The 25,907-nt window shown below is 47.6% G+C and overlaps 1 protein-coding gene and 1 pseudogene across 1 annotated transcript; both read left to right on the top strand.

Moving 5' to 3' along the window:
- The first annotated feature begins 1,666 nt into the window (after positions 1-1,666).
- LOC123826571 (zinc finger protein 2 homolog) lies at positions 1,667-22,806 on the top strand. The gene is made up of 4 exons (XM_045850562.1): positions 1,667-1,691; positions 6,288-6,356; positions 9,493-9,619; positions 18,341-22,806. Exons 2-4 carry the CDS (start codon positions 6,309-6,311, stop codon positions 20,059-20,061), a joined length of 1,896 nt encoding a protein of 631 aa, XP_045706518.1. The 5' UTR covers positions 1,667-1,691; positions 6,288-6,308; the 3' UTR covers positions 20,062-22,806.
- Positions 21,334-25,907, top strand: LOC123825921 (annotated as a pseudogene).

The raw sequence follows: 25,907 nt of genomic DNA on the forward strand, positions 1-25,907 counted from the left end.
GGCCCCAGCCTGGAGACACACTTTTCCACTCCCCCACCCCCATTTCCTCTCCTGTGACTTCTCTCGTTTGTTTCACTGTCCTCATCTGGAATGTAGCTTGGTTCCGAGGATTAAATGAATTTGTGCATCTTAATGATGCTGATAGCCTAGCACGACCACTGGGAGAAGCCAGAGGGCGGGAAGGAAAAAAAGAGAGGCCACCGGAGGATATCTCTGTCGTCCAGTCTTTGATGAGGCAGAGGGCAGGACCATGTTGCCTAGGTAACCAAGCACCTGCTTTGAAAGTCGAGCATTCTATCATGGAAGCACAATCTCGTGCTGGGCCAGATGCTAGTAATAGGAAGTATTTCACTGAGCACGTGCTAGTCTATCAAGATGATTGGATAGGGGAAAAGCCCTCCTCCGGCATCTGGTATCAGATTGGGTGTGGTAGCAAGGGAAGGCGGGCACTTGCACCCCAGAGATCAAAATGTGAGGGAGGCGGGGAGATGCTGGATGGAAGACTAACCAGTCAGTATAGACTATGGGAAGGAAGCAATTGGTCGCGGTTGAACTCTCACTGTGTGAAAGTTTGGGCAGTTCATTAGTCAGTCTCACCGTTCTCAAACCTGAAACTAATATAAAAGACAGGAGAAGGTAGAGACGCTCTCTCAACCCTGGCGACCAAAATAGGTGTTGTGTTGTGGATCTTTCTGGCCCTGGAAACGGACTGAACGCTGGTAGTGCCGGCCCCCCAGGCGAGTTCTAGGAGGGAGTCTAAAGCCGAAACGGCAAGGATCAGAGTGAGCTGCCTAGGTGACTGCTCAGCAGCCGTCTGTAGTTCCCAAAAGACGGTACTTTGAAAGGGAGCAGGAACTCTGGGCACTGCCTTCTGTTCTGTTCTGGCTGAGGACTGCTGGGTTTTTCCTGGAGCTTCCCGGAGGGGAAGGGCTTTGAAACAAAAGTCTGCCATTCTCCCTGACCCTGTAGCATCTGAATGACAAATCTCTTTCCATTCTCACCAGCCTCTGCCTCTAGAAGTGGCCTATTTGGGGTATTGGGCAACGGAACCCCCACTTTGGTTTTGTAAATATAATGCCCACCACAGGGCCTGGCCGACAACGCAAAGGACTAATACTTCTTTGCTGGTAACGATCCTTTGCTTTCTTGCTTCTCTGCACGCTTTACAAATTTTCCGTAAGTCAGCACGACCATTAGGACCCCTGGGTGCACAGCAGCATTTCTGCAGTGGGACTAGTTTCTTTCCCCTTATCTACCCAAGGCCCCATTTTTTCCCTGCAATTTCCCTACTCTCTGACCCTCTGCATTCCTCCCTCACCACCTCCCCGCACTTCTCTCAGCCTTCCCCCAACCGCCACCCCCTAGTCCCGGGCCCTACTCCCTCTGCCCACTCGCTCCACGCTCCCCAGTCCGTCCGTTCCCCAGATCCCTCTCGAGCCCCGCCGTCTCGACTTCGTTGCCGCGGGATCTTCTGGGATACAGAGCCGGGCGCAACCGCCAATAGCGTTCAGCGTCGCCAGCAACACTCGCACTACCCGGAGGCCCGATAGTTGGCGACGGGAGGCAATAGAAAGCGGACTTCTGGGAAATACAGCTGTGAGTGCGCGCAGGCGCAGTGCGCAGGGGGTTTGGGCGCCCGCCAGTCTTTTTTCTGAGGAAGGCGTGAGGTAAGTCCTGCTGAAGTTCGGCAGGTGAGAGAGAAGAAAGTGTGCGGCCCGGGGAAGGGACGGGGTGATGCGAGGAAAGATGATGTCGTGTGTGTGTGTGTGTGTGTGTGTATTGGGCTCAAACTCTCGGGCTGTCTTGGTGTGTCTCCGGGTTTGGCACTGCGTGTGCCCGGGAGGCCACCTGTGTCTCGCTCGCCTTTGCTTATGTGTGTGTTTGTGTCGGCTGCCTGTCTTTGTCTCTCCGGGGTCCGTCCGTGTCTGCGTCTGGGTGCGTGTCTGCCTTTGTTTCCGTCCGCGGTGTCTCAGCCTGAAGACGCCATCCAGGTGCCCACCGGTGTCTGGTCCCTTCCTCTGGGCCTGTGTGTCTGTGTGGGTGCGGGGGGTGCGGGGGAGCTGTGTGTGTGTGTGTGTGTGTGTGTGTGCGTGTGTGGTGCGTCTCTCCTGGCCGAGCCTTCCCCAGTCTGTGTGCACCTGGGCCTCTGTCTCTGGCCATGGCTGACATGTGTGAGTGGGTGAGTCGCGGGTGGACAGACGGGCCTGGCGGAGCTGCCTGCCTGAGGGCCCCAGAGCCCATCTCCTTCCTGCCTTTAGAGCCTCCCCTGGCCCTGGGAGGGTAGGACGTGTGTGGTAGCCAGGTGCGGAGTCAAGAAAGAGGGTCAGAGAACTATTCCTTGCTGACCTGGGTGGATTTGTTCAGGGAGGGTGTGTTGGGTGCTCAGGGTATTGTTCTGGGCATTTTATAAGCCTCCCAGTAAGTCTGAGGTAGGGACCCTCACCACCCCCATTTTGCAGATGGGGAAACTGAGGCTCCGAGACTTTAAATGAATCACCCAACTCCATACTCAGACATCTGGGTTCAAGAGCCTTCACACCAACCCACAGATGGCAAATCCTTGTTTCCCTTGGAAACAATGTATGGCAGGAAATGCTACAAAGCTTGTACAGAGGAGGAGGAGCTTGAGCATCTGGAGCCACAGATCTGAGACCACACTGGGTTCAGAGGTCACCAGGTCATGCACAGGTCACTTTCGGGCCACTGTACCTTTGTGACATCCCTTTAAATAAGGTAGAAGTTAAAGTTGTGATTGCATTGCTATATGGACAAATATGGTCCGGGCTGGATTAGATTGGCTTTTTCTCTTACAATTTTATAAGAAATGATGATATTTTCAAGGTCCTGTACAGGTGTCAGGTGCCCTGGGCTCACCGTGCTTTCTGGGTAAGTGGACTCTGGTGCCTTCCACATCTGACAAAAGGAGCCCGTGTTGTTGCCCTCACTGTGCAGGGGCAGGAGTCAGACACCACAAGTCCAAAAAGAATATTTCTGAAAATTAAATTCTGTTTAAAGAAATCATGAAGTCACTGCACCCAGGAGCATAACTCCTGCTTCCTGGTGGCAACTTCAAAGTTTAGAATGAACTCCCAGCCCTCTGTCTGCTTACCCAGGGTTTATTTGTTGATGTTTGTTTCTAGGAACAGCACTACAATTAACATCGTTTATATATTTTTTCATTTTTTAAAATAATATTTTATTGATTATGTTACTACAGTTGTCCTGATTTTTCCTGTGTTGCCCCCACCTCCATCCAGCACCCTCTACTCCCTCAGGCAATCCTTACACCATTGTTCATGTCCTTGGGTCATGCATATAAATTCTTTGGCTTCTCTATTTCCTATACTGTACTTTACATCCCCTTGGCTATTCTGTATTACCTATTTATACTTCTTAATCCCTCACCTCTTCACCTGTTCTCCCCCTCCCCCCTCCCATCTGGCAACCATCTGGTAACTAACTTCTCTTGCTGCTTTTAAGATTCTCTCTTTGGCATTTTGATTATGATGTGTCTTGGAGTGGGCCTCTTTGCATCCATCATAATTGGGACTGTCTGTGCTTCCTGGACTAGCATGTCTGTTTCCTTCACCAAATTAGGGAAGTTTTCTTTCTTAGATTTTATTTATTTATTTTTAGGGAAGGGAAGGGAGGGAGAAAGAGAGGGAGAGAAACACCCCCGTGTGGTTGCTTCTCACATGCTCCCTACTGAGGACGTGGCCCACAACACAGATATGTGCCTCAGATTGGGAATTGAACCGGCAACCCTTTGATTTGCAGGCTGACACTCAATCCACTGAGCCACACCAGCCAGGGCCAGGGAAGTTTTCACTCACTATTTTTTCAGATAGATTTCCAGTTTCCAGATCTTTCTCTTCTCCTTCTGGCACTCCTATGAGGTGAATGTTGGACATCTTAAAGTTGTCCCATAGGCTGCTTACACTATCCCCATTTTTTTGGATTCTTTTTTTCTTCTGGTTGTTCTACATGGTGGTTTTTTGCTTCCTTATGCTCCAAATCATTGATTTAATTCTCAGTGTCATTTATTCTACTGTTGTTTCCCTGTAAATTGTTCTTTATTTTAATTTGTGAATCCTTCATTTCTGACTGGATCTTTTTTATGCTGTTGAGGTCCTCACTAAGTTCCTTGAGCATCCTTATAACCAGCGTTTTGAACTCTTCATCTGATAGATTGCTTATCTCCATTTTGTTTAGTTCTTTTTCTGGAATTTTGATCTGTTCTTGGCCCTGTTTCTTTGTCTCCTCATTTTGGCAGTCTCCCTGTGTTTGTTTCCATGCATTAAGTAGAGCTGCTTTGACTCTCTGTCTTGGTAGTGCGGCTTTATGTAGTAGGTGTCCTGTAGGACCCAGGGGCACAGCCTCCCCTATCATCCAAACTGGGTAATCTAGGTGTGCCCTTCATGTGGGCTGAGTATACCCTCCTCTTGTAGTTGAATCTTGGTTGCTGTTGGCAGATCAATGGGAGGGATTTACTCAGGACTAGTCAGGGATTAGTCAGCTGCAAGGTCTGGCTGTGACCACTGACCACAAACCTCTGCCATCTGTGGAGGATCAGCTGTGCAGGGGCAGGGCGGTAGTGCTCTGATGTGGTCTGTAGCTGTCCACTGGGTGTGCTGGCCCTTGGGTTTCCAGGGTGGTGCAGGTCAAGGTCAGCCCCCACCTGTGTTTTGTTCAGGGCACCCTGCCTGAGCTGTAAAGCGATCTAAGATGACTGCTACTTGTGCTGGACTTGGAGATTCCCAGGTGAAGCCAAGGTGTGACTCTAATCTGGCTATAGCTAGGGCTCACCGAAGCCAGCTGTTGCTTGTTTGATATGATTTAGGAGCCAAGACCAGCCATTCTTGTGGAAAAGCAGCTTGGCTGAACCCATGAATTGAGTGCAGTGGAGCCTCTGTAAATCTCTAAGGAGGGTCACATAATGTTAGTCAGGTTTATGGAGTCTCAGATATGGCACCAGTCTATCAGCTCTGGGGGTGGGGGGTGCTGCTGAGCAAAGGGACAGTGGCCTCTACTCACCCTGATGCCAGACACTTCAGTCTCTCCCTGTACACCACTGGTGCCCTTCAAGCTGCCACTCCAGTGCTGGAGCTCAGTGGGAGCAAGTCTGAGTAGGTGAGTAGGTGTGTGGGTTCCCCAAGAGGAACTGCTTAGGGCTCCAGCAGCCTCCTTCACCGACTAAATCACTACTGGTTTTCTCAGCCAGAGGTTGTGGGGACTTATCTTCCTGGCATTGGAATCCTGGGCTGGAGGGCCTGGTGTGGGTCTGGGACTCCTTGTTCCTGAGATAATGCCTCCCAAATTTTTATCCACATGGGTGTGGGGCCAGCCAGTTCTGTTCTGCATCTGTGCCCCTCCTACCAGTCTGGATGGATATGGTTTCTTGAATTCCGTAGTTGTCAGACTTCTATTCAACTCAATTTTGTAGTTATCAAACTTCCATTCAACTCAATTTCTGATATTGCTGAGTGATGGTTGTTCTATATTTTAGTTGTAATTTTGATGTGGTTGTGTGAAGAGGCAAGCCATATCTGCCTACGTCACCATCTTGACTGGAAGCCTTGTTTATTGATTTTAGAGAGAGAAAAATATTAACCGGTTGCCTCCCACTAGCACCTCTCCAAGGATGGGGGAAGAATGAAACCTGCAACGTAGGCCTGGTCCACGACCAGGGATTGAACTCTACCTTTTGTGTTTGGCACGATGCTCCAACCAACTAAACCACCTGGACAGGGTTGGACTGAGTCATTACTTTGTGCCCCACTGCTCCAGGATCCGTACATGTACCTGTTCAATGAGCCTCACAGTAACCCTGCAGAGTGAGGCAGCTGGTTCCGTTGCTTCCTCCAGGCTGTGGGACTGGCTGTGTGCGTATGTGTGTGTGTTGGCGGCGTGTCACTGTGCATATGTCAGGTGTCTGCCAAGCCTGGGAACCCGGACCTAGTCATCCCAGCACCAACTGCAGCTCTGTTTTCTTGGGCGTGTGGCTTAGGTCTTTGGCCCTAAGGTCTTTGGCCCTATTTCATCTGTGAAATAGGGTGAGTAGAAATTGCCCTCACCGTATAAAGCGTCATAAGGATTAAATCATAGATATTTGTAGAGTGCCTTGGATGCCACAGATACCCTTGCCCCCCACATGTGTCCATTATTAACGTGTATGCGTGTTCTTCTCTGCCTGTCTCCTAGTGGGTGTGTCTGTGGCTGTCTGCAATGTGAGGTGGGCCTCCACCTGATCTCTCACTGTGCCTTTCCCTTTCTCTCCCTACCCACAGCCTGCCTGTCCCCTGGACACCATGGGCACTGGAAGGATGTTCCCCGAGCCACTGACCAAGAAGGCCCTGGTGAGTCATGTCACCCTCTTGCACCTCTTTCCTGTGAGTCAGCCTTTTGGGCAGGGATGACCCTCTGACCCCTGAAACCCTCTCAGTGCCCAGGTCCCTGGCCCAGTCTACTGGGGTTGCACCTACCCTGAGGATGGATGTTACTGTTCTGACACTGGTGTTTGTCAACTGCATAGGACAGGATAGCTCACGAGTGACCTGTTCTACTCTAGGGGCTCTCAAGAGACACCGGTGGGCACCTGGAAATGGCAGTATAAACATATTGCAACTAGTGTGACAGAGGCCTTGGGAAGGACGTGCTGGACGAGGGACCTCAGAAGCAGGCAGAGACTAAATGCCCAGGGGATGGGAGGAGGAGATCTGTACAGAGGGACCTATGCATGTCCCCAGCTCTTGCTGTGATGTTTTTATGATGTTTTAGTGGTTGGCTATTTGTGGTATTTTTCTCTATATTTCCTTTTATGCAAGAAATGCTTTACAATAATAAATACATTCATGATCCAGGCCATGTAGCTCAGTGTGATAGAGCATCATCTTGATATGCCAAGGTTACAGGTTTGATTTGTGATCAGGGAACATTTAAGAACAACCAATGAATTTATCATAAGTGAAGTGACATCTCTCTATCTCAAATCAATGAATGGGGGAGGCGCATAATTATATATTTTTTTATTTCATCCTCACTAGCGGATATGTTCATTTGAGTTTTACAGAAAGGGGAAGAGAAAGAGAGAAAGAGAAACACAGATGTGAGAGAGAAAAATAGATTGGTTGCCCCCAACATTCCTCCCAGCCCTGGGATTGAACCTGCAACCTTTTGGTGTATAGGACAATGCTCCAACCAGCTGAACCACCCAACCAGGACTGGTCATAAATCTTTCCCCTGCTTTTTGTATGATATTTTTTCAGTCACTTATTTATTTGTTTATTTAAAGAGAAGGGAAGGAGAAGGTGAAAAAGGGACATCAATGAGTGGTTGCCTCTCTCATGCTACCTTCTGGTGACCTGGCCCAAAACCCAGGCACGTGCCCTGACTGGAAATAGAACTGGTGACCCTTTGGTTCACAGGTCTGTGCTCAACCCACTGAGCTACACCAGCCAGGGCTTTTTTTTTTAAGATTTTATTTATTTTTAAAAAGAAGGAAGGGGAGTAGAAAGAGATGGAAAGACCCATGTGTGAGAGAAACATCTATTGGTTGCCTCCCATATGTGCCCCAACTGGGGATTGCACCCACAACCTCTGGTTGTGCAGACAACACTGTAAGCAGCTGACTCACCTGGCTAGGGCTTTCTTATAAATGGAATCCCATGACACGTGGTTGTTGTTTTTTTTGTCACTGGCTACTTTCACTGAGCTTCATGCTTCGGGTGCTCATCTGTGTTGTGGCAGGTGTGCTTTTTCATTACTGTTTACTGTTCCATTGTACAGGTAGACCATGTGGTATACATTTGGGTTGCTCTCACTTTTGGGTTGTTATCAGCAATGCTGTTGTGAACATTCATGCAGTTTTTTTGAGCTTCTGATTTCTCTTGGGAGTAGTAGTGGAAAGTATGGGTCCTTTGATAACAGTATATTTAACCATCCAAGGAACACTCTGACTGTTTCCCAACTCGGCTGCACCATGGTGTCTCCACTGTTACCTTCTCTGTGATGGTTGCCTTGGTTTCCTCCTTCACCAACATTCTTTAGGATTTCCTGGCAGTTGTCATTTCAGTGTGCTTGGAATTTTGGAGTTCAATTTTTACTTTCCTTAATCTCTTTTACTGTAATTGCATTCTTTTTTCTCTCTAAAAATACAGCCTGCCCTGGCTGGGTGGCTAAGTTGGTTATAGCATCATCCCATACACCAAAAGTTTGCAGGTTCAATCCTAGTCCGGGGACATGCATGAGGCAAACAGATCAATGTCTCTTTCTCTCCCTGACTCTGCCTTCCTCTCCCTCTTAAATCAATAAATATACCCTCAGGTAAGGGTTAAAACAAAACAGATCCTGATTTCAGCTCTTTGGAACTGGGTGAGGTTTTTCTTATGGTGAAGTAGTTTGTGCCATTAGACAAGAATCCCAAACAGATGGAGCCCTGGAATGAGCTGCCTCAGTCACGTGAGTATATCAATCATACCTCAATAAAGTGCTTTTTTCAAAAAAAAAAAAAAAGTTATTGCCCTGGCCATGTGGCTCAGTTTGATGCAGCATTGCCCTGTGTATGAAAAGGCTGCAGATTCCACCTCAGCTCAGGCACATTCAGGAGGCTGCCAATTGATGTTTCTCTCCCTTCCTTTTTCTCTCTCTCAAATTAACAAGTATATATTCAGAAAGTGATTTTAAAAGAAATTATTAGCTTGGATTTCCCAAAGGATGAATCAGGCAAAGAATCAAATAATAATGACATAAGATTTGTGGTAATGACAAGAGACATATAGAAGAGATATATGAAATGTCCAATTAATCAAATGATTAAGAACTGCCATTTCTGAGAGCTTCTTGCAGCTGTACCACACTGTGGAATCACCCACACATGACTTCATTTAACCTTGTAACAGCTACATAGTGGGGCGTTGTTACTAGGAGGTCCAGTGAACAAACAGGCTCAGAAAGGTTAAGACAGTGATCTGAGAAAACACAGCTGGAGATGTGCAACAGAGCCAGAATTTCATCACAGGCTCCCCAGCCCAGACTGTGAACCACTGACCACCCCCTACTACTCCCTCATCACATGGTGGTGGCCCCAAGACTCAGAAGGCCTGTGTAAGCTCAGAGTCCCTAGCAGACACTCAGACCACAGAGAGATTGGCCAGCAGGTGGCACTCCACTAGCAGAGGGTGCATCATACTTCATGGTCCACGACAGATGCGTACTCTTCCAGAAATGTCTATTCAGGCCCTTAGCCCGTGTTTCAGTTGGGTTGTTTGTCTTCCTGGTGAACAGCCCCATAGTTTATTTGTACCTCCAAGGACCATCCAGTGACTTAGGCACCAAGGACATTGAGTGGTCAGGCCCTTCAGAGCTCTGCACCATGTTGATGCTAGGTCAGGGGCATACTGTGTCTCTTCCCTGATCCTCTTGGCCCTTCTGGCCACAGCTCCCAACTTCTGTGAGGAGGGCCCTGTGGTGAGTAGTGTGCGCTTCCTCTTACAGGGGTCAGTGGCGTTCAGGGATGTGATTGTGGACTTCACCCAGGAGGAGTGGCTGCAGCTGAAGCCTGCGCAGAAGGACCTGTACAGGGACGTGATGATGGAGAACTACTGGAACCTGGTCTCACTCGGTGAGGGGACAACTTTCCTGCATTATTCACCATTTGCCTGTCACTTCAGGATGGCACAGAAATGAAAAAGATGGACAGATCTGACTAAGTTGGAACTTCAAATTACTCAAACTTAAAAATAAACTTCATAGGTGATGAAGTTGGGAATAGCATTTACCACATGTATATCAGTCAGAGGATTATACTATATAAAGAGCTTGTAGGAATAAATGAGAAAAAGACCTAATGAATGATAGATGGTCTAAGCTTAAGGGCATGCAATTCATATATATAGAGATGCATGGAGTAATACTTCATAAAAGATTTTTAAGCCTTACTAATCATCACAAGTATAAATTGAGTCACAGAAATACATTTCTTGCCTATGAGGTACACAGAAATGAAAAATAACAGTCCTGGCCATGTGTGGCTCAGTTAGTTGGAACTTTTTCTGGTATACCAAGAGGTTGCAGGATCGATTCCCTGACCATGTACATACCTAGGCTGTGAGTTTGAGCACAAGGCAGAGCACATTCCAGAGGTAACTGATAAGTGATTCTCTCTCATTAGTGTTTCTCTTTTTCTTTCTCTATCCATCCCCCTCTCCTTCCCCCTCACCTTTCTCCCTCTCTAAGCATATCCTAAGATGAGGCATTAAAAAAAGTAATCGCATCCTGTATTATGAGAGTTCAGGGAAAAAGGACTCTTCACTTTAGGAGCATGAAGTTGGGAAAACTTTTGGAAGATAATTTGGTGTTATCAACCAAATTTCAAATGATTCCATTTCTAGAATATAAACCTTAAAATTTTTCTTGTAAGTGTGCAGAGTTTGTCATAGGAAGAAAAATCAAGAGAAATGCCCTAGTTTCGCACCTATGAGACTGATCAAACAGATTAGGGTGTAGCTATATGATGAAATCACAGAGATCTTGGAAGATGAGCACCCTTTGTAGTCACTGGCACAGAGAGATTTCCCTGGATAACATTGTTCAGGAAAAACACTAACTTTCACAATTAGTGTATAGTTCCATTTCATTAACAGCTTTTATGGAGGTTTAACTGACCTAAAACTAACTGCACATAGTTAATGCTAACATTTTGTTGCATTTTGATATTTATATGCACCCGAGAAATCATTGTCGTGATGCAGACATGTCCATTAGCCCAAAAAGTTTTCCTTCCATTTCACCCACTCTCCATTCCCTGGTGAGACTGGTTTAGATTGCCTATTCTAGAATTTTATATCTATATAATCATATGGTACATACCTTTTTTAAAATCTGACTTCTTACAAGTGGTATTATTGTTTTTTATTTAAGGTTTTATTTACTTATTTTTAGAGGGAAAGGGAGGGAGAGAAACATTGCTCAGCTGGCTCTCGCACACCCCAACTGGTGCCCTGGTCTGCAACCCAGGCATGTGCCCTGACTGGGAATCAAACCAGTGACCTTTTGGTTTGCAGGGTGGCGCTGAATCTACTGAGTCATACCACCCGGGACGGTATCATGTTTTTGGGAGTTACCCATGTTGTCCATATATATCAATAGTTCCCTTCATTATTTTGTTTTTCTTTTTTTCTTTAAAAAAATTTTTAAGAGAGGGACAGAAACATCAATGTGTGGTTGGCTCTCATGCACCCTGCACTGGGGACCAGGCCCCCATTGCAGGCATGTACCCTGACTGGGAATCAAACCAGCTTGTTTGTAGGCCTGCACTCAATCTACTGAGCCACACCAGCCAGGGCTATTTTTCTTTTTTTAACCCCTCACCTGAGGATACATTTATGCATTTGAGAGGGAGAGAGAAACATGAATCAGTTGCCTTCCCATACAGAACTTGATGGGACTGAACCTACAAACTTCTGGTGCTGGGGACATAGTTCCAATCAACTGAGCCCTTCAGCCAGGTCAGTAGTTTACTTCTTTTTATTGCTGAGTAATATTCTACTTCATGGAGAGACCACAATGTGTTTATCCCTTCACTTGATGGTAAACATGTGGGTTGATTCCAGTTCTGGATATTTTTCTGTAGACACAATCTGTCCTTTCTGTGGAGGGTGGTTGGGTCATATATAGGTGCCTGTTTTACTTTTTGAATCTGCCAAACTTTTTTCAAAACAGTTGTCTTGTTTTTTATATCTACCAGCACTTGCTGGGAATTTCATTGCTTTGTGTTCTTGTCAGAACTGAACATGCTGAGTCCCTCTCATTGCAGCCATTCTCGTGGGTGTGCAGTCTTTCCACAACCCAGCTCCGAGATGATACTGAGAAGCTTTCCAGGTGCTTATTTCCCATCCGTATATTCTCTTTGGTGTAGTGCCTGGTTCAAATCTTTGTGTCTTTACTTAGGTTGTTTGCTTCCTTATTATTCACTTTGAAAATTCTTTATATATTCTTTTGTTGTTAATTCTTGCTCTAAGACCTTTATGAGACATGCACTTTACAACTATTTCTCCCATTCTGTGGGTCCTCTTTTCTCTTCCTCAATGGCATCATTTGGAACACAAACGTTTTCAATGTTGATGGGGTCCAACTTATTTATTTTGTTGTTACTTGTGCTTTAGGTGTTATATCTGAGAGACTGTTGCCTAAACCAAGGCCATGAGGATTTACTCCTGTTTCTTCTACGAGTTTTAGAATTTCCCTCTTTATTTGTGTCTTTGGTCTAATTTGAGTTAATTGTTATGAATGATGTAAAAAGGATCTAACATCACCATTTTTTTTTAATTAAATTGATTGTGGTGACATTGGGTAATAGGATCATATAGGTTTGAAGTGTACACTTTTAGGATAAGCAATCTGTATGTTACATTGCGTACCCGCCACCCAAAGTCACATCACCTCCCATCACCACGTATCATCGCTCTTTTGAATGTGGATATCCAAGTGCCCTGGAACCATTTGTGTGTTTTTTCTGTTTTTGTTTTTGTTTTTAAAGATTTTATTTATTTATTTTTAGAGGGGAAGGGAAAGAGAAAGAGAAGAGGAGAAACACCAGTGTGTGGTTGCCTCTTGTGCGTCCCCCACTGGAGGCCTGGCCCGAAACCCAGGCAAGCACCCCAACCAGGAATCCAATCAGTGACCGTTTGGTTTACAGGCTGGCATTCAATCCACTAAGCCACAGCAGCCAGGGCCCCCACATCATTTGTTGATGAGAAGATATTTGTAATTTGATGAAGTCTAGTTTATGAATTACTTTCTTTGAGGATTTGCTTCTAACCATATTCACAACCATAATTCTTCTCTGTCCAATCTCTGAATTTACTGGCCAATTATGTCCCCAGCATGTCTGAGACCCATGGGCTCCAAACACACCCACTATCACCCTCATTCCCTCTACCCTCTGGAACATTACCCTCAGCCTCCATGTCCCAGGCCACCCACCACCTTCTATGGTATCACCCCACACCTCAGGGTCAGGAAACCAGGATCGTTCTCCAATGTAAGATACTTGTCAAATCCTTTCCTCTGGGATGGGACAGTGACAGGTGTCCAGATAGTGACTCAGGGATTGGACCACATGATAGAATGCGCTGGGTGACCTTGAGGGTGTGGCTCCATTCTCAGAGCCTGGGTTTCCCCATCTGTAAAATGGGTGTAATCTTACCAGCACCTATTCACGTGCTGTGAGGGCTACTTTGTACCATGCCAGCAAGTGGCTGATGGTTGGTGAAGGTTTATCAGGCACCTTCCATGTGCTGGACACTGTGCAGGAACTGAGGACCAATAAGGCCCTTGCCTTCATGGAGATAACTTCCCACTGCGGGATCTGTCAGTGTGCACATGGAGGAAGAATGCCTTAATGGGCTCTCACAGTGATGCAGGTAAGAGAGTGGCAGGTGGGAGCTTCCTTTGTACAGCAGCATGAACAGAGAAGGCCTCCCTGTGGGGGACAAAGGCTCAGTGAGGCTCAAGGATGAGTGCCCATGGGAAGGCTGGGAGAAAGGCAGGTGCAAAGGCTCTGAGACAGGCACTGGGCATGGACAAGGAAATCAAAGGGAAACAAGGATGAGTGGGGCTGGGTGGCATAGAGGAGTCAGGATGGTGGGAAGGCATTGCCTGTGGTCCCCCCCGCCCCAGTACTGGGAAGGTGCTGGAGGGTTAGGTCTGACTCCTGAGCTCCTCTTCCTTCGGAGTGGGCAGTGGGTTGTAGAGAGTGGGGGAGGCTGCTGCATTGCAGCCGTGGTGGTGCGTCAGTCTGGTCCAGTTCAAGGTGTTCTCCTGTGCGGTGGCATTTGTTAACAGTCTGGACAGTGGGAGGGAAGGGGTGAATCAAGGATGACTGCTAGATCTTTTTTAATTTAAAAAATTATTGTTGCAAAATATATATAACATAAAATTGACCATTTAACTCCTTTTAGGTGTATAGTTCAGTGGCATGAAGTACATTCACATTGTTGCTCACTGCCATCCATTTCCAGAGCTCTTTTAACGTCCTCAACTGACAATCTGTCCCCTCCAAACAACACCTCCTCATCCCCCTCCCCGAGCCCAGGCACTTATGTCCTCCTTTCTGTCTCTATCTTTGATGATTCTAGTTGCCTTATATGAGTGAAATCATAAGGTGTCAGTCATTGTGCGTCTGAATTATTTGGCCAAGTCTCTTAATGAGCCTTCCTTTTTATTATTTGGGAAAGAATTCTAAAATCACAGACTCACATCAAATGTGTTAGGTTTATGATACCCAAGAGGGGCACACAAGGTCTCGGATTATTCCTTAGCAGAGCTCAGAGCGGGGGTTTGGGCAGGGGCATCCATGTAGGAGGTGTCAGCATAGAGAAGAGACAGAAACAGGACTCTCGTGACTCAGCAGAGGGGTCTCCACCTCAGGGGTTGTAGGCTCAATGGGAACTTAAATGTGGGGAGGGGAACAGCTGCTTACCAACCCTGCTTTTTTTGTTGCCTCTTAGGAAGGAGGGCTCATTGTGACAGGATCCTCAATTTTGTAATGAGATTTTTGTGTAAGATATCATGGTTTTTAATGTTGGCATGAACCGCGAGGTCCATGTGTAGAGTCCAGAACTCAGGACAGCTCCTAGGCTGGAAACAGAAATTGAAGAATCCACAGGACACAAGCAAGAGGGAATTGGAGCAGCTGTGATCAGCACAGAGGGATGAGTGTGCAGAGTGGAGGGGTCTGGACCCAGCTGTCAGGGCCAGGCTGCTCCTGGGCAGTGCATGAAGACAGGAGCTAGGCTGGAGAGTGGGGAGACAGAGGACAACCAGCACCCACACGAGAATCAGCTCTTATTTGATCATTTTTAATAAAAGACATTCCTTTGAGAAGCACAGATGGAATGTCCAGGGTGGAGTCTGGAAGCGAGGAGCCATGTGCAGGGAATCCTCACTGAGTTTGTGGGAACCTTTGATCTGCTCCTTCAAGCCCATCTTCCGCCAGATTCTCTCCTGCTGTCTATCTGCCTAGCTCTGAGCTCTCCTGGCCGCCTTTGCACCCACTCCCAAGGGGACTTTTTTGTCTGTGCTCACCTCCTACACCTCACTGTGTCAGCTTACTACTTTCCTTTCTGCCTGCCCCACGATAGTTTGTCCCCTGTCCTGAGACTACCTGGTCATGCCTTGGGAAGGTCCTCCCTCCCAGCTTTGTTAACTACATGTGTGTCATCATCTCTTTCCCCCTCTCCTCAGACTTGGAGAGTAGACCTGACATGAAAGAATTGGACCCACAGGAGGACACGTAGAAATACAGTCCATCTGTTGCTGGGTGGAAGGACCCATGAGGAATGGTTTGTGACTGTGAAGGAGCAGGGACACAGCATGACTGGGTAGGGTGACAACAGGGGAGCCCAGGAACTTATCTGGGGAGGTTTGACGTGTCCCAAGCATTAGTCCATGAATGTCATGAATTTAAGGCATTTGTGCACCAAAGAACCATGGCAGCCCTACCAAGATCAGAAGGACCAAGAGGACTAGGTCCTGTTAAATTTTAGTGTTCTGTTAAATTTTATTTATTTTTAAAATATTTTATTTATTTATTTTTAGAGAGAGGGGAAGGGAGTAAGAAAGAAAGGGAGAGAAACATCAATGTGTGGTTGCCTCTCATGCACACCCAACTGGGGACCTGGCCCGCAGCCCAGGCATGTGCCCTGACTGGGAATCAAACTGGCGACCCTTTGCTCCCTAGTCCAGTGCTCAATCTATTGAGCTACACCAGCCAGGGCTAAAAATTATTTTTTAAATAAAACTTTTAATGAGGGAGATCATTCCACATCATTTTGAACCATCAGATGTAAAAGATATAAATAGCAGTTGTCTGTCAAAATGAGTGTCAGTACTTCGGAGTGGGGGCACAAATTGCCAACAGGAACCCTGGGAACCCAGCAAGCCTGCCCCAGGTATGAGGACACCTGCTGCCCCCAGCCCTGAATTCCTGGCTTGGGAATGGTCAGACCAGGTGGCAGGGCTCAGACCCCCAGAGTCAGAGATGGGTTGAGGGTCTCCTGAAGAAACCCACTTAGGTGGCACCCCTCCCCACAGGGCTGTTTCAGTCACTGGAGAAAAGTCTCTCACATACAGACTGTCTGCCACCCACCCCCTGCTGGCTGGTATTCTTGTGAAAATAAAGTGCCTTCAGTCTGGAGGGCACATTCAACCTATGCCTTACCCTCAGCCTTAGTCATGGTGTACTTACGATTTCATTATTGATGTTGATAGCAATCTGTTACCAATAATAAATAGCAAATGATATAAGAATGGTGCCCAATTAATAATACATAAAGTGTTTATTAATAAATGAGTAATTAACTACTACTCAGAGCCCTGTAATTATCCTGGGGTTTCCACTGAGGTAACCAAGGCTCAGGGTGCTAATACTTTGCATGAGAAAAACACCAGGGGCCAGTGAACCTGCCCTATGGACTCCAGCAGCCATCTTTCCAGAACTGCAAGGTCTATTTTCCTGGGGCCTGGAGGTCACACCTACCTCCCCTTCCTCTGATGTGGTGGGAGGGGCAAATGTAGGGGGAGGAGCTTAAAGGGGGAGAGGAGGAAGTGGTAGGTGGAAGAATAGGTCAGAGTAAGGGCAGGTGCAAAGGCCCTGAGGCAGGAAACACTGGGCATGGACAAGGAAATGAAAGCGAACCATAGGATGTATGACGCTGGATGGAAGAGAGGGGTCAGGAGAGTGAACAGGCATTGCCTGTGGTCCCCCCCAGTACTGGGAAGGTGCTGGAGGTTTTGGTGTGACTCCTGAGCTCCTCTTCCCATGGAGTGGACAGTGGGTTGTAGAGAGTGGGGGAGGCTGCTGAATTGCGGCAGTGGAGGTGCATCGGTCTGGTCCAGTTCAAAGTGTTCTCCTGTGCAGTGGCATTTGTTAACAGTCTGGACAGTCTGGAGGGAACGAGTGAGCCAAGGATGACTTGTAATTCTTTTTTTTTTTTTTAATTAAAAATTTTTTATTTCCTTAATGTTCACAAAATATATGCAACAAAATAGACCGTTTAATTTTAGGAGTAGATGTTAGTGGCACTAAGCACATTCACATTGTTGTTCAACCATCACCACTGTCCATCTCCAGAACTATTTAATAATTCCCAGCTGACACTCTGTCACCTCTAAAGACCAGATCCCCATCCACCCTCCTTGAGCCTGGCACACATGTCCTGCTTTCTGTCTGTATAAATTTGATGGTTCCAGTTGCCTCATATGAGTGGAATCATACAGAATTCATCACTGTGTCGCTGAACTATTTTGCTAAGTGTGTTTTGATGAGCCTTTTTATTATTTAGGAATAGATGTTCCAAAAGCACAGGTCTTGCATCAAAAGCATTAGATTTGTGATACCCAAGAGGTGCGCAGTAGGACTTGGGTTACTCCTCAGCAGAGCTCAGAGGAAGTCTGGATGGGAGCATCCATTTAGGAGGTGTCAGCATAGACAAGAGACTGAAATCCAGGCTCCTGTGGCTTACGGGAGGGTAGTTAAACTTTGGTTTGGGGTCCACTGTGGGCTTAAATGAGGGGAGCAGGGCAACTGCTTACCACTCCCTATCTCTTTGTTGCTTCCTGGAGGGGAGAGCTCCATGTGGCCAGATCTCCACTTTTTCTTATCAGAGTGTTGTGTAATGTCTCACAGTTTTTAAATACTGGGATGAACTATGAGGTCCATATGCAGAGTCCTGAACTCAGGACAGCCCCTAGGCTGGAAACAGATTGAAGAACCCACAGGGCACACGCAAGAGGGGACTGGAGTGGCTGTGGTCAGCATGGAGGCACGAGTATTTAGAGAGGAGGGGTAAGTAGTCAGCTGCTAGGGCCAGGCTGCTCCTGGGCAGTGTAGAAAGGCAGGAGCTTGGCTGGGCAGTGGGGAAACAGGACAACCAGCACCTAAGTGAGAGTCAGCCCTTTTTTGTTTCTAGTAACTGTTGATGCTTTGAGAAGCACAGCTGACTGGGGTTGTGCAGAATGGGGCCTGGAAGCTAGAAGCCCCTTCACCCCGTGCAGTGACTCCCCACTGGGTTTGTGGGAGCCTTTGGTCCAATCCTCCAAGCCTGCCATTTTCCTCTTTCTCTCCTGGGGCCTGTCCTCCCAGCTCTGAGCTCTGCTGGCCGCCACCTTTGTACCCACTCCCAAGGGGACCTTTCACCCTGAACTAACCTCTGTAAATCTCACTATCTCACTTCTTCCTCTGTCCCCTGCTCTCAGGCTGTGCCTTGTTGCACCTTGAGAAGGTCCCCCCTCCCAGTGTGGTTAACTACATGTGTGTTGTCATCTCTTTCCCCTCCCTCAGACTTGGAGACTAGTCCTGAAATGAAAGAATTGGACCCACAGAAGGACATTTGGAAAGACAGACCATCCATTGCTGTTGTGGCAGAAGGACCCACAAGGAATGGTGCCCAGGATTCTGCCTGTGAAGGAGCAGGGATACAGGGCGACCTAGTGGGGCAGCGACAGGGGAGCCTGAGGACTTCTCTGGGGTGCTTGGACATGTCCCAAATGTTATCCCCCGAATATCTTGAATTTAAGGCATTTGTCCACCAAAGCCCCACACCAGACCCACTGAGACCTGAAGGACTGGGAGGAGTGGGGATGTACCCGTTCACCATGTGTGGGAAGGACTCAGGTACTTCCAGCCTCGGTCCTCCCTCCAGACTCCATGCAGAGGGGAAGCCCTATGAGTGTGGGGGCTGTGGCAAAGCTTTCAGCTATAATTTGTCCCTGAAGGAGCAGCAACGAATTCACACCAGGGAGAAGCCATTCTCATGCATCACATGCGAGAAGCAGTTCACCTGGACGTCTTCCCTCACCATCCACCAGCGTGTGCACACTGGGGAGAAGCTGTTCACCTCTGGGGACTGCAGAAAGGTCTTCAGCAGGAACAAGTACCTCATCATGCACCAGAGGACTTGCAGGGGTGAGAAGCCACTCGTGGTCCCGGAGTGCAGCCAGGCTGTCAGCCACAACTCCCCAATTATGGATCAGCAGCGTGTGCATACTGGGGAGAAGCCATATGTGTGCGTGGACTGTGGGAAGGCCTTCCGCCAGAACAAGCACCTTATCGTGCACCAGAGCACTCACACCGGGGAGAAGCCGTACATGTGTGGGCACTGTGGGAAGGCCTTTAGCCAAAACAAGTACCTCACTGTGCACCAGAGGACGCACACTGGGGAGAAGCCATTCACGTGTGTGGAGTGCAGCAAGGCTTTCAGCCAGAAGGCTCATCTCGTTCGTCACCAGAGGACGCACACTGGGGAGAAGCCATACATGTGTGGGGACTGTGGCAGGTCCTTCAGCCAGAACAAGCATCTCATTGTGCACCAGCGAACACACACAGGCGAGAAGCCATTCATGTGTCCAGAGTGTGGCAAGGCCTTCAACAGGAGCTCGTCTCTTAGGCTGCACCTGGGCACCCACACGGGTGAGCGGCCCTACTCGTGTGGCCACTGTGGCAAGACTTTTAGCCAGAATGCCTACCTGATCGAGCACCAGCGCATCCACATGGGGGTAAAGCCCTTGAAGTGCAGCATTTGTGGAAAGACTTTCAGCAAGAACTTCTTACTCATGCAGCACCTGCGTGTGCACACCGGTGAGAAGCCCTACAAGTGCAGCCAGTGCGGCAAGGCGTTTGGCTGTAACTCATCACTGAGGACGCACCAGCGAATTCACACTGGGGAGAAGCCATATGAGTGCAGGGAGTGCAGCAAGGCTTTCCGCTATAGCTCATGCTTGAAGAATCACCAACGAATCCACACTGGGGACAAGCCTTATGAGTGCAGGGAGTGTGGAAAGGCTTTCCGTTACAAATTGTGCCTAAATATGCACCAACACATCCACACTGGGGAGAAGCCATACCAGTGTGTGCAGTGTGGCAAAGCTTTTAGCTGTAACTCGATTCTGAAGAAGCACCAACAAATTCACACTGGAGAGAAGCCCTTCTCATGCACCTTGTGTGGGAAGCAGTTCACCCAGCAGTCGAACCTCACGGTCCACCAGCGTGTGCATACTGGGTGAAGCGTTCCATGTGTGGGAACTATGGCGAGGCCTTCAGCAGAGCGCTCAGCTCATTGTGCAACAAAGACACACAATGGGGAGAAGCAATCCAAGTGTGCCCTGTGCAGGAGTGCCTTCAGCCAGAGCATGCATCTGATGGATGCACCAGTGGATGCATCGGCGAGAACACCTGGCTGATCCAGCACCAGTGCTACCAAAAGGGGGTGAAGGCCTCCCAGTGTAGCCTGTGTGGAAAGACTTTCAGGAAGAACTTCTTCCTCATGTTATACCTGTGCTTGCACCCCGAGGACAGGCCCGACAAGTGCTCCATCTGACAGATGCACTGCGCAGAGCACTCGTTCCTGTGGCACACCGCCACACCTGGGAGAAGCCCTACAGGTGCAGCCAGTGTGGCAAGGCCTTTTATAGGAACTACTTGCTCACCCTGCACTAGAGGATCCATAGGGAAGAGAAGCCCTGCGAGCATGGCAAGGGAGAGAAGATGTTTAGCCTGACCATCTACCTCTGGGACACCTGAGAAGGATGTGCCTGTATTGGGGGCGGGCAGGGGGAGCATGGGATGTCAAAATTCACACCCAACAGGCTGATCCTGAGCCCGTGGGCCACTGCCAGGCTTGACATTGGAGCTTACAGGTAGGACTCAAGAGAAGTCCTGTCCAGATGGGTATTAGGCATGTGGATTCTGGGGAGAGGCCACGCCATACACACAAGCTGCTTCTAGAGCATCTGCAGGGCCATGAGGAAAGCAAGCTCTCTGTAGGTCTGGTATCTGGGAGCGTGGCCAAGGGCTCTGTGGCTGGAGATTGAGCTCAAATAAACTTGACATATGAGTTTAGAGAATGCAATAGTGTCTCTGGGTCTCCATCTCCTGGATTGTAAAGTGGGGGAGGGGAAGAAGAAAGAAACTCTGGGGAGGTGGGCTCCATGGGGACATTCTCCTTGTCACACACACCTGGATGTAGTGCAGAGGTCAGGTTGTTGCCATCCCTTGGTTTCCTCATCTTCCCACACCCAGCCTCCAGTTTCCCTGCAGCAGGAGCAGTTTCCATGTGGTTCATGAGGGGAAAAAATTCTTTTTGTCAGCATTAGAAAGTAACTAATTGCTTCATGTGCCCAAGTTTCACATAGTGGTCTGTTCAATTATTTTTAATGAAACTTTTAATTAATGGGAACCAATGCCATTTTAAACACTCTTAAGGGGCAAAAGATACAGGTGCAGGTTGTCGTGTCAAAAATGAGTGTCGTGAGTGTCAGCGCCTGGGGGGAGGGGGCATGAATTCCCCACCAGAACCCCCGAAAGCCAGCAATGCTGACCCAGGTATGAGGCCACCTGCCCCTCTCAGCCCTGGATTCCTGACTTGGGAAAGCTCAGACCAGAAGGCAGGGCCCAGACCCTCGGCCTCAGAGATCAGGGGAAGGGTCCCCCCTGTTGTAAGCCAGCCAGACTACCCCCTCCCTCCCATCAGAGCTGTTTCCCTTACAGGAGAACAGTCCTGTCTCCGACCACAGGTAATCCCCCACCTCCTTGTGCCTGTGGGAATTCTTGTGAAAATAAAGTCTCTTCAGTCAGATGGGGGCATTACCTTGTCTGTGCCTCACCCACAGCCTAGGTCATGGTGTACTTAATATCTCATTATTGATGTTGATAGCAACCTATTACCAATAATAAATAGCAAGCAATATAAAAATGGTGCTCTATTAACAACATTACACAAAGTATTTATTAATAGATGGGTAATTCACTACTACTCAGAGCCCTGTTACTATTCCAGGCTTTCCTCTGATGAAACCAAGGCTCAGAGCTCTAATATTTCACAGGATGAAAATCTGGGGGCCAGTGAACACAGCAGGCTGTCTGACTCAAAGGCAAGCTTCTTAGTGGGGAGGTGCTCAAACCCCATACTCCTGGGTAGAGCACAGTATCAGCTTGTGTGGTCTGGAGGCCACTCCCATTTACCCCCTCCCCCATCCCAGATATGGTGGGCCTCAACAAGTGAAGGGAGAGGAACTTGGACACTTGGACAGGGAGAGGAGAGGAACAAGGAAAGGAGGGAAGGAAGGGGAACCATGCAGCAGCGCTGACAAGATCAGGAAGAAGTGGGTGACTGACTGGAACGGGTTGGGAGCAGGAACTCTGGCACCAGGTCTGCCCAGGCTCACACCCCAGCTGTGTGCTCCGACCAGTGCGGGCATTTTCTGAGCCCGGTACCCTCATCTGTAAGGAGATTGAGTAAGGGAATCTGCCCTGTGATGTTAAGTGGGTTTTCTGAGCTAATTCACACACGGTTCCTACAACACGTGCTGGGACCTGCTGGAGCAGGGCCGCCCCCAGCACTTCTGCAGGGACAGAAAACTGTGCTGTCCATGTGGGGGCCACTGGCTACAAGGGGCATTGAACTTGATGTGTGGCCAGTGTAGCCTCAGAACTGAATTTTTACCAGTGTTTAATTTTATTAAATTGATTTTAGAGAGTGAGGAAAGGAGAGAGATTAAAAAGCTTTTGTCATTCCACTTATTTATGCATTCATTGGTTGATTCTTTTATGTGATCTGGACTTTGTTTAATTTTAATAAATTTATGTTTTCATAGTTAATTCTGGCTACTGGTTACTGCATTGGACTGTGCAGCTCTAAAGCTTTAGCTATTTTTGTTCTTGCTGGTGTGGCTTACGTGGTTGGGCATTGTCCCACAAACTGAAAGATTGTGGGTTCAATTCCCAATCAGAGCACGCGCCTGGGTCACAGGTTCGGTTCCCAGTCTGGATGCATGCAAGAGGCAACCAGTCAATGTTTCTCACGTCGATGATTCTCTTCCTTTCTCCCTTGCTTCCCCTCATTCTAGAAATAATAAAAGAAAAAAATTTTAAGTAAATAAAGCCTGGGATATTTTTTACTACATATTCTAAAGCTTCCGTGTATTTTTAAAATGTGATGAGTCCTCTTAAAAGCCATAGCACCAATTGCACTTAGTTGGCTCTCGCACACCCCCATTTGGGGATCTGGCCCGCAATCCAGGCATCTGCCCTGACTGGGAATTGAACTGTGAACCTTTTGGTTCTCAGGCCAGTGCTCAATCCACTGAGCCACACCAGCCAGGGCCTGTTGTGGGATCTTTTGAAAGAACTCCTCTCTGACCTTAGTTTCCTCATCTGTATAATGGGGATAAGGATGGTATGTACCTTATAGTGTTGTGAAGAACAAATTGAGTAATACAGGGAAGCATTTAGAAAAATTTTTTACACATAGAAAGTTCCATTATATGTCATCATTCTAATAATTTTTAAAAAGATTTTGCCCTGGCTGGTGTGGCTCAGTGGATTGAGCACTGGACATTGAAACAAAGGGTCACTAGTTTGATTCCCAGTCAGGGCACATGACTGGGTTGCAGGTCCAGTCCCCAGTAGAGGTGCATGAGAGGCAACCACACATTGATGTTTCCTCCTTTTCTCTCCCTTCCCCTATGAAAAAATTTTTTTTTTCAAAATATTATTTATTTTTAGAACTTAAGGGAAGGGGAAAGAGAGGAAGACAGGAAGATCACAATGTGTGATCACATCAATGTGTGGTTACCTCTCATATGCCCTCTACTAGGGACCTGGCCCACAACACAGGCATGTGCCCTGACTAGGAATCAAACCGATGACCCTTTAGTTTGCAGGCCAGCACTTAATCCACTGAGCCACACCAGCCAGGACTCATCATCGTAATAATTGAATCCTCACTTTCTAAGATGGGTAGGAGGTTTAAGTACAACCATGTCTCATGGTTCTTATCAGAACAGGTTTCCCTGGGGTGTGCTAGTCTCCCATGATCAGAGAGAAATATTAGCAGGAAATTACATCTGCCCATCTCTCCACCACACACACACACACCACTACCACCACCCTCACAGGAGGCTCAATAGATTTCCTATCTCCTTCATCATGGATGCTCATTTACCCAGTAAACATTCCCCATGGCATGTAATTTCATAGAAGGAATTTTCCTTTGGCCCAAGTTTCTTAAAGAGATGCCTGGAAGGGAATGTGTCCTTACAGGTGATCACCTGCTTTCCCAAGGGGCTGAGAGGTGGTGAGAAGTGGAGGAGGAGAGGCAAGTGTGAAGCTGGCATTTTTTCCATTTTTTCAATGTGACACAGGGAGGTTCATGTGATAGGTATGTGTGGGGGAGGTAATTGGGTAAAGAAGGAGCCTGAGTTTTTTTCCCACTTAGTGGGGGGAGGGGGTACACTGTTTGAAGAATTAAGAAAGTGGATGACTAATACATGAAAACCTAGAATTTCCAAACCCTCTGATAAGCAGGAATCTCAAGAGATCAGAGGCTTCAGGTAAACCAACGAACCATTTAACAAACATTCGAGTGCCTCTTCTGTGCCTGGTACTATTCCAGGTGCTAGTAGTCCAGCAGTGGGCAAACCTCCCTTGTCTGACGGAGCCCCCACTAGTCATTACTGACAGATCACAGATGACGAGGTAGAAAGTGAAGGGAGGGGCTGTTTCAGCTCTGGTGGTGAAGTAGGACTTCTTTCAGAAGGTGACATTGGAATACAGCCCCAGTCTGCAAAGAGAATGTTAGGTAGGTTAGTGAACCAAGGCAGGGAGGAGGTGGGAGACATGTCTCACCTACTAACTCATCAGTCTTGAGCCTGGTCTGATTATATTGCCAGGTGTTCCAACATCGTCAGAAACACTATGTTAGCATGGGAGAAGAGAGCCCTTGAAATTCTGTGCATGATTTCTATGTTGCAAAGAAAGGCTTTGAAATTATATATTCATCCCAAGGCCTGGAAGGTGGGAGGGGCGTCCACAGTGCCCAAAGAAGATGCCCACAAAACAACTTTTATTAATTGCCTACCTCTGGTAACTATCTCTTACAGTAAGAGCCCATAAATAACTCTGGGTAACTGCCCCAGATTTTATTAATTGCCTCCTATCACATTTCTGTTTTACAACAAGATGAAGAAATAGAGTCTGTTCCAAAAGATTAGAGTCTGTTCCAAACAGATTTTATTAATTGCCTCCTATCACATTTCTGTTTTACAACAAGATGAAGAAATAGAGTCTGTTCCAAAGATTAGGACCAATAGACCCCCACACCTACCTAAATTTGGTTAGTCACGTCCCACTAGGAAAGCTGGCACCACCTTTACCTGTCAATCAATATGTAACTTCTTCACCCCATCCTGCCAATTACATAAGTCCTCAGGACAAAGGACCTGATGGTCTAGCTACCCTTGCTCTTGCCTTTCTCCCCCACCTCAGCAAGACCCATTCTCTTCCATGAGAATGTACCACCAATAAATTCCGCTTGCACGCCAGTTGACTTGCTGATTTTTAATTCTTTACTGCATTGGCAAAAAGAACTGAGTTTCAGATCATCTAGCAGGCCACAGGAGGAAGAAGGTGGTGGAGTCGCTCATCACCCAGGAGGAAATTAAGAAAGAATTGGAGAAGCCAATCAACAAGATGTTCTTTCTGCTGTTGTGTCTTCAACCAACACCAGGGGGCGCCACCACCACATGGCTGTGTTCTCTGGTGGGAACGTGCCCTCCAGGAAGCTGCAGATCTACACCTGGATGGCTGCCACCTTGAAAGAACTAATTAGTAAAAGAAGTTTACCCAGAAGCTAGGAGGAAGGGCACACACTTCAATTTTGTAGTTGTTTTTGTGGATATTAGAAGACCTGGCTATCAAGTAAAGGAGATTGGCAGAACCATGCCCGGAATGGGGACAGAAGATTCCATGACCCTGCAATCTCAGAAGTTTCAGATTGGAGATTATCTGGAGATAGCAATTACCCTCCGAGAATCGGGCACCACCTCCTTCAGGGCACATGAGGCCATATTAA

This window comes from Phyllostomus hastatus, unplaced genomic scaffold (assembly GCF_019186645.2).
Source record: "Phyllostomus hastatus isolate PE091 unplaced genomic scaffold, TTU_PhHast_1.1 phas_contig_133, whole genome shotgun sequence".
Taxonomy (NCBI): domain Eukaryota; kingdom Metazoa; phylum Chordata; class Mammalia; order Chiroptera; family Phyllostomidae; genus Phyllostomus; species Phyllostomus hastatus.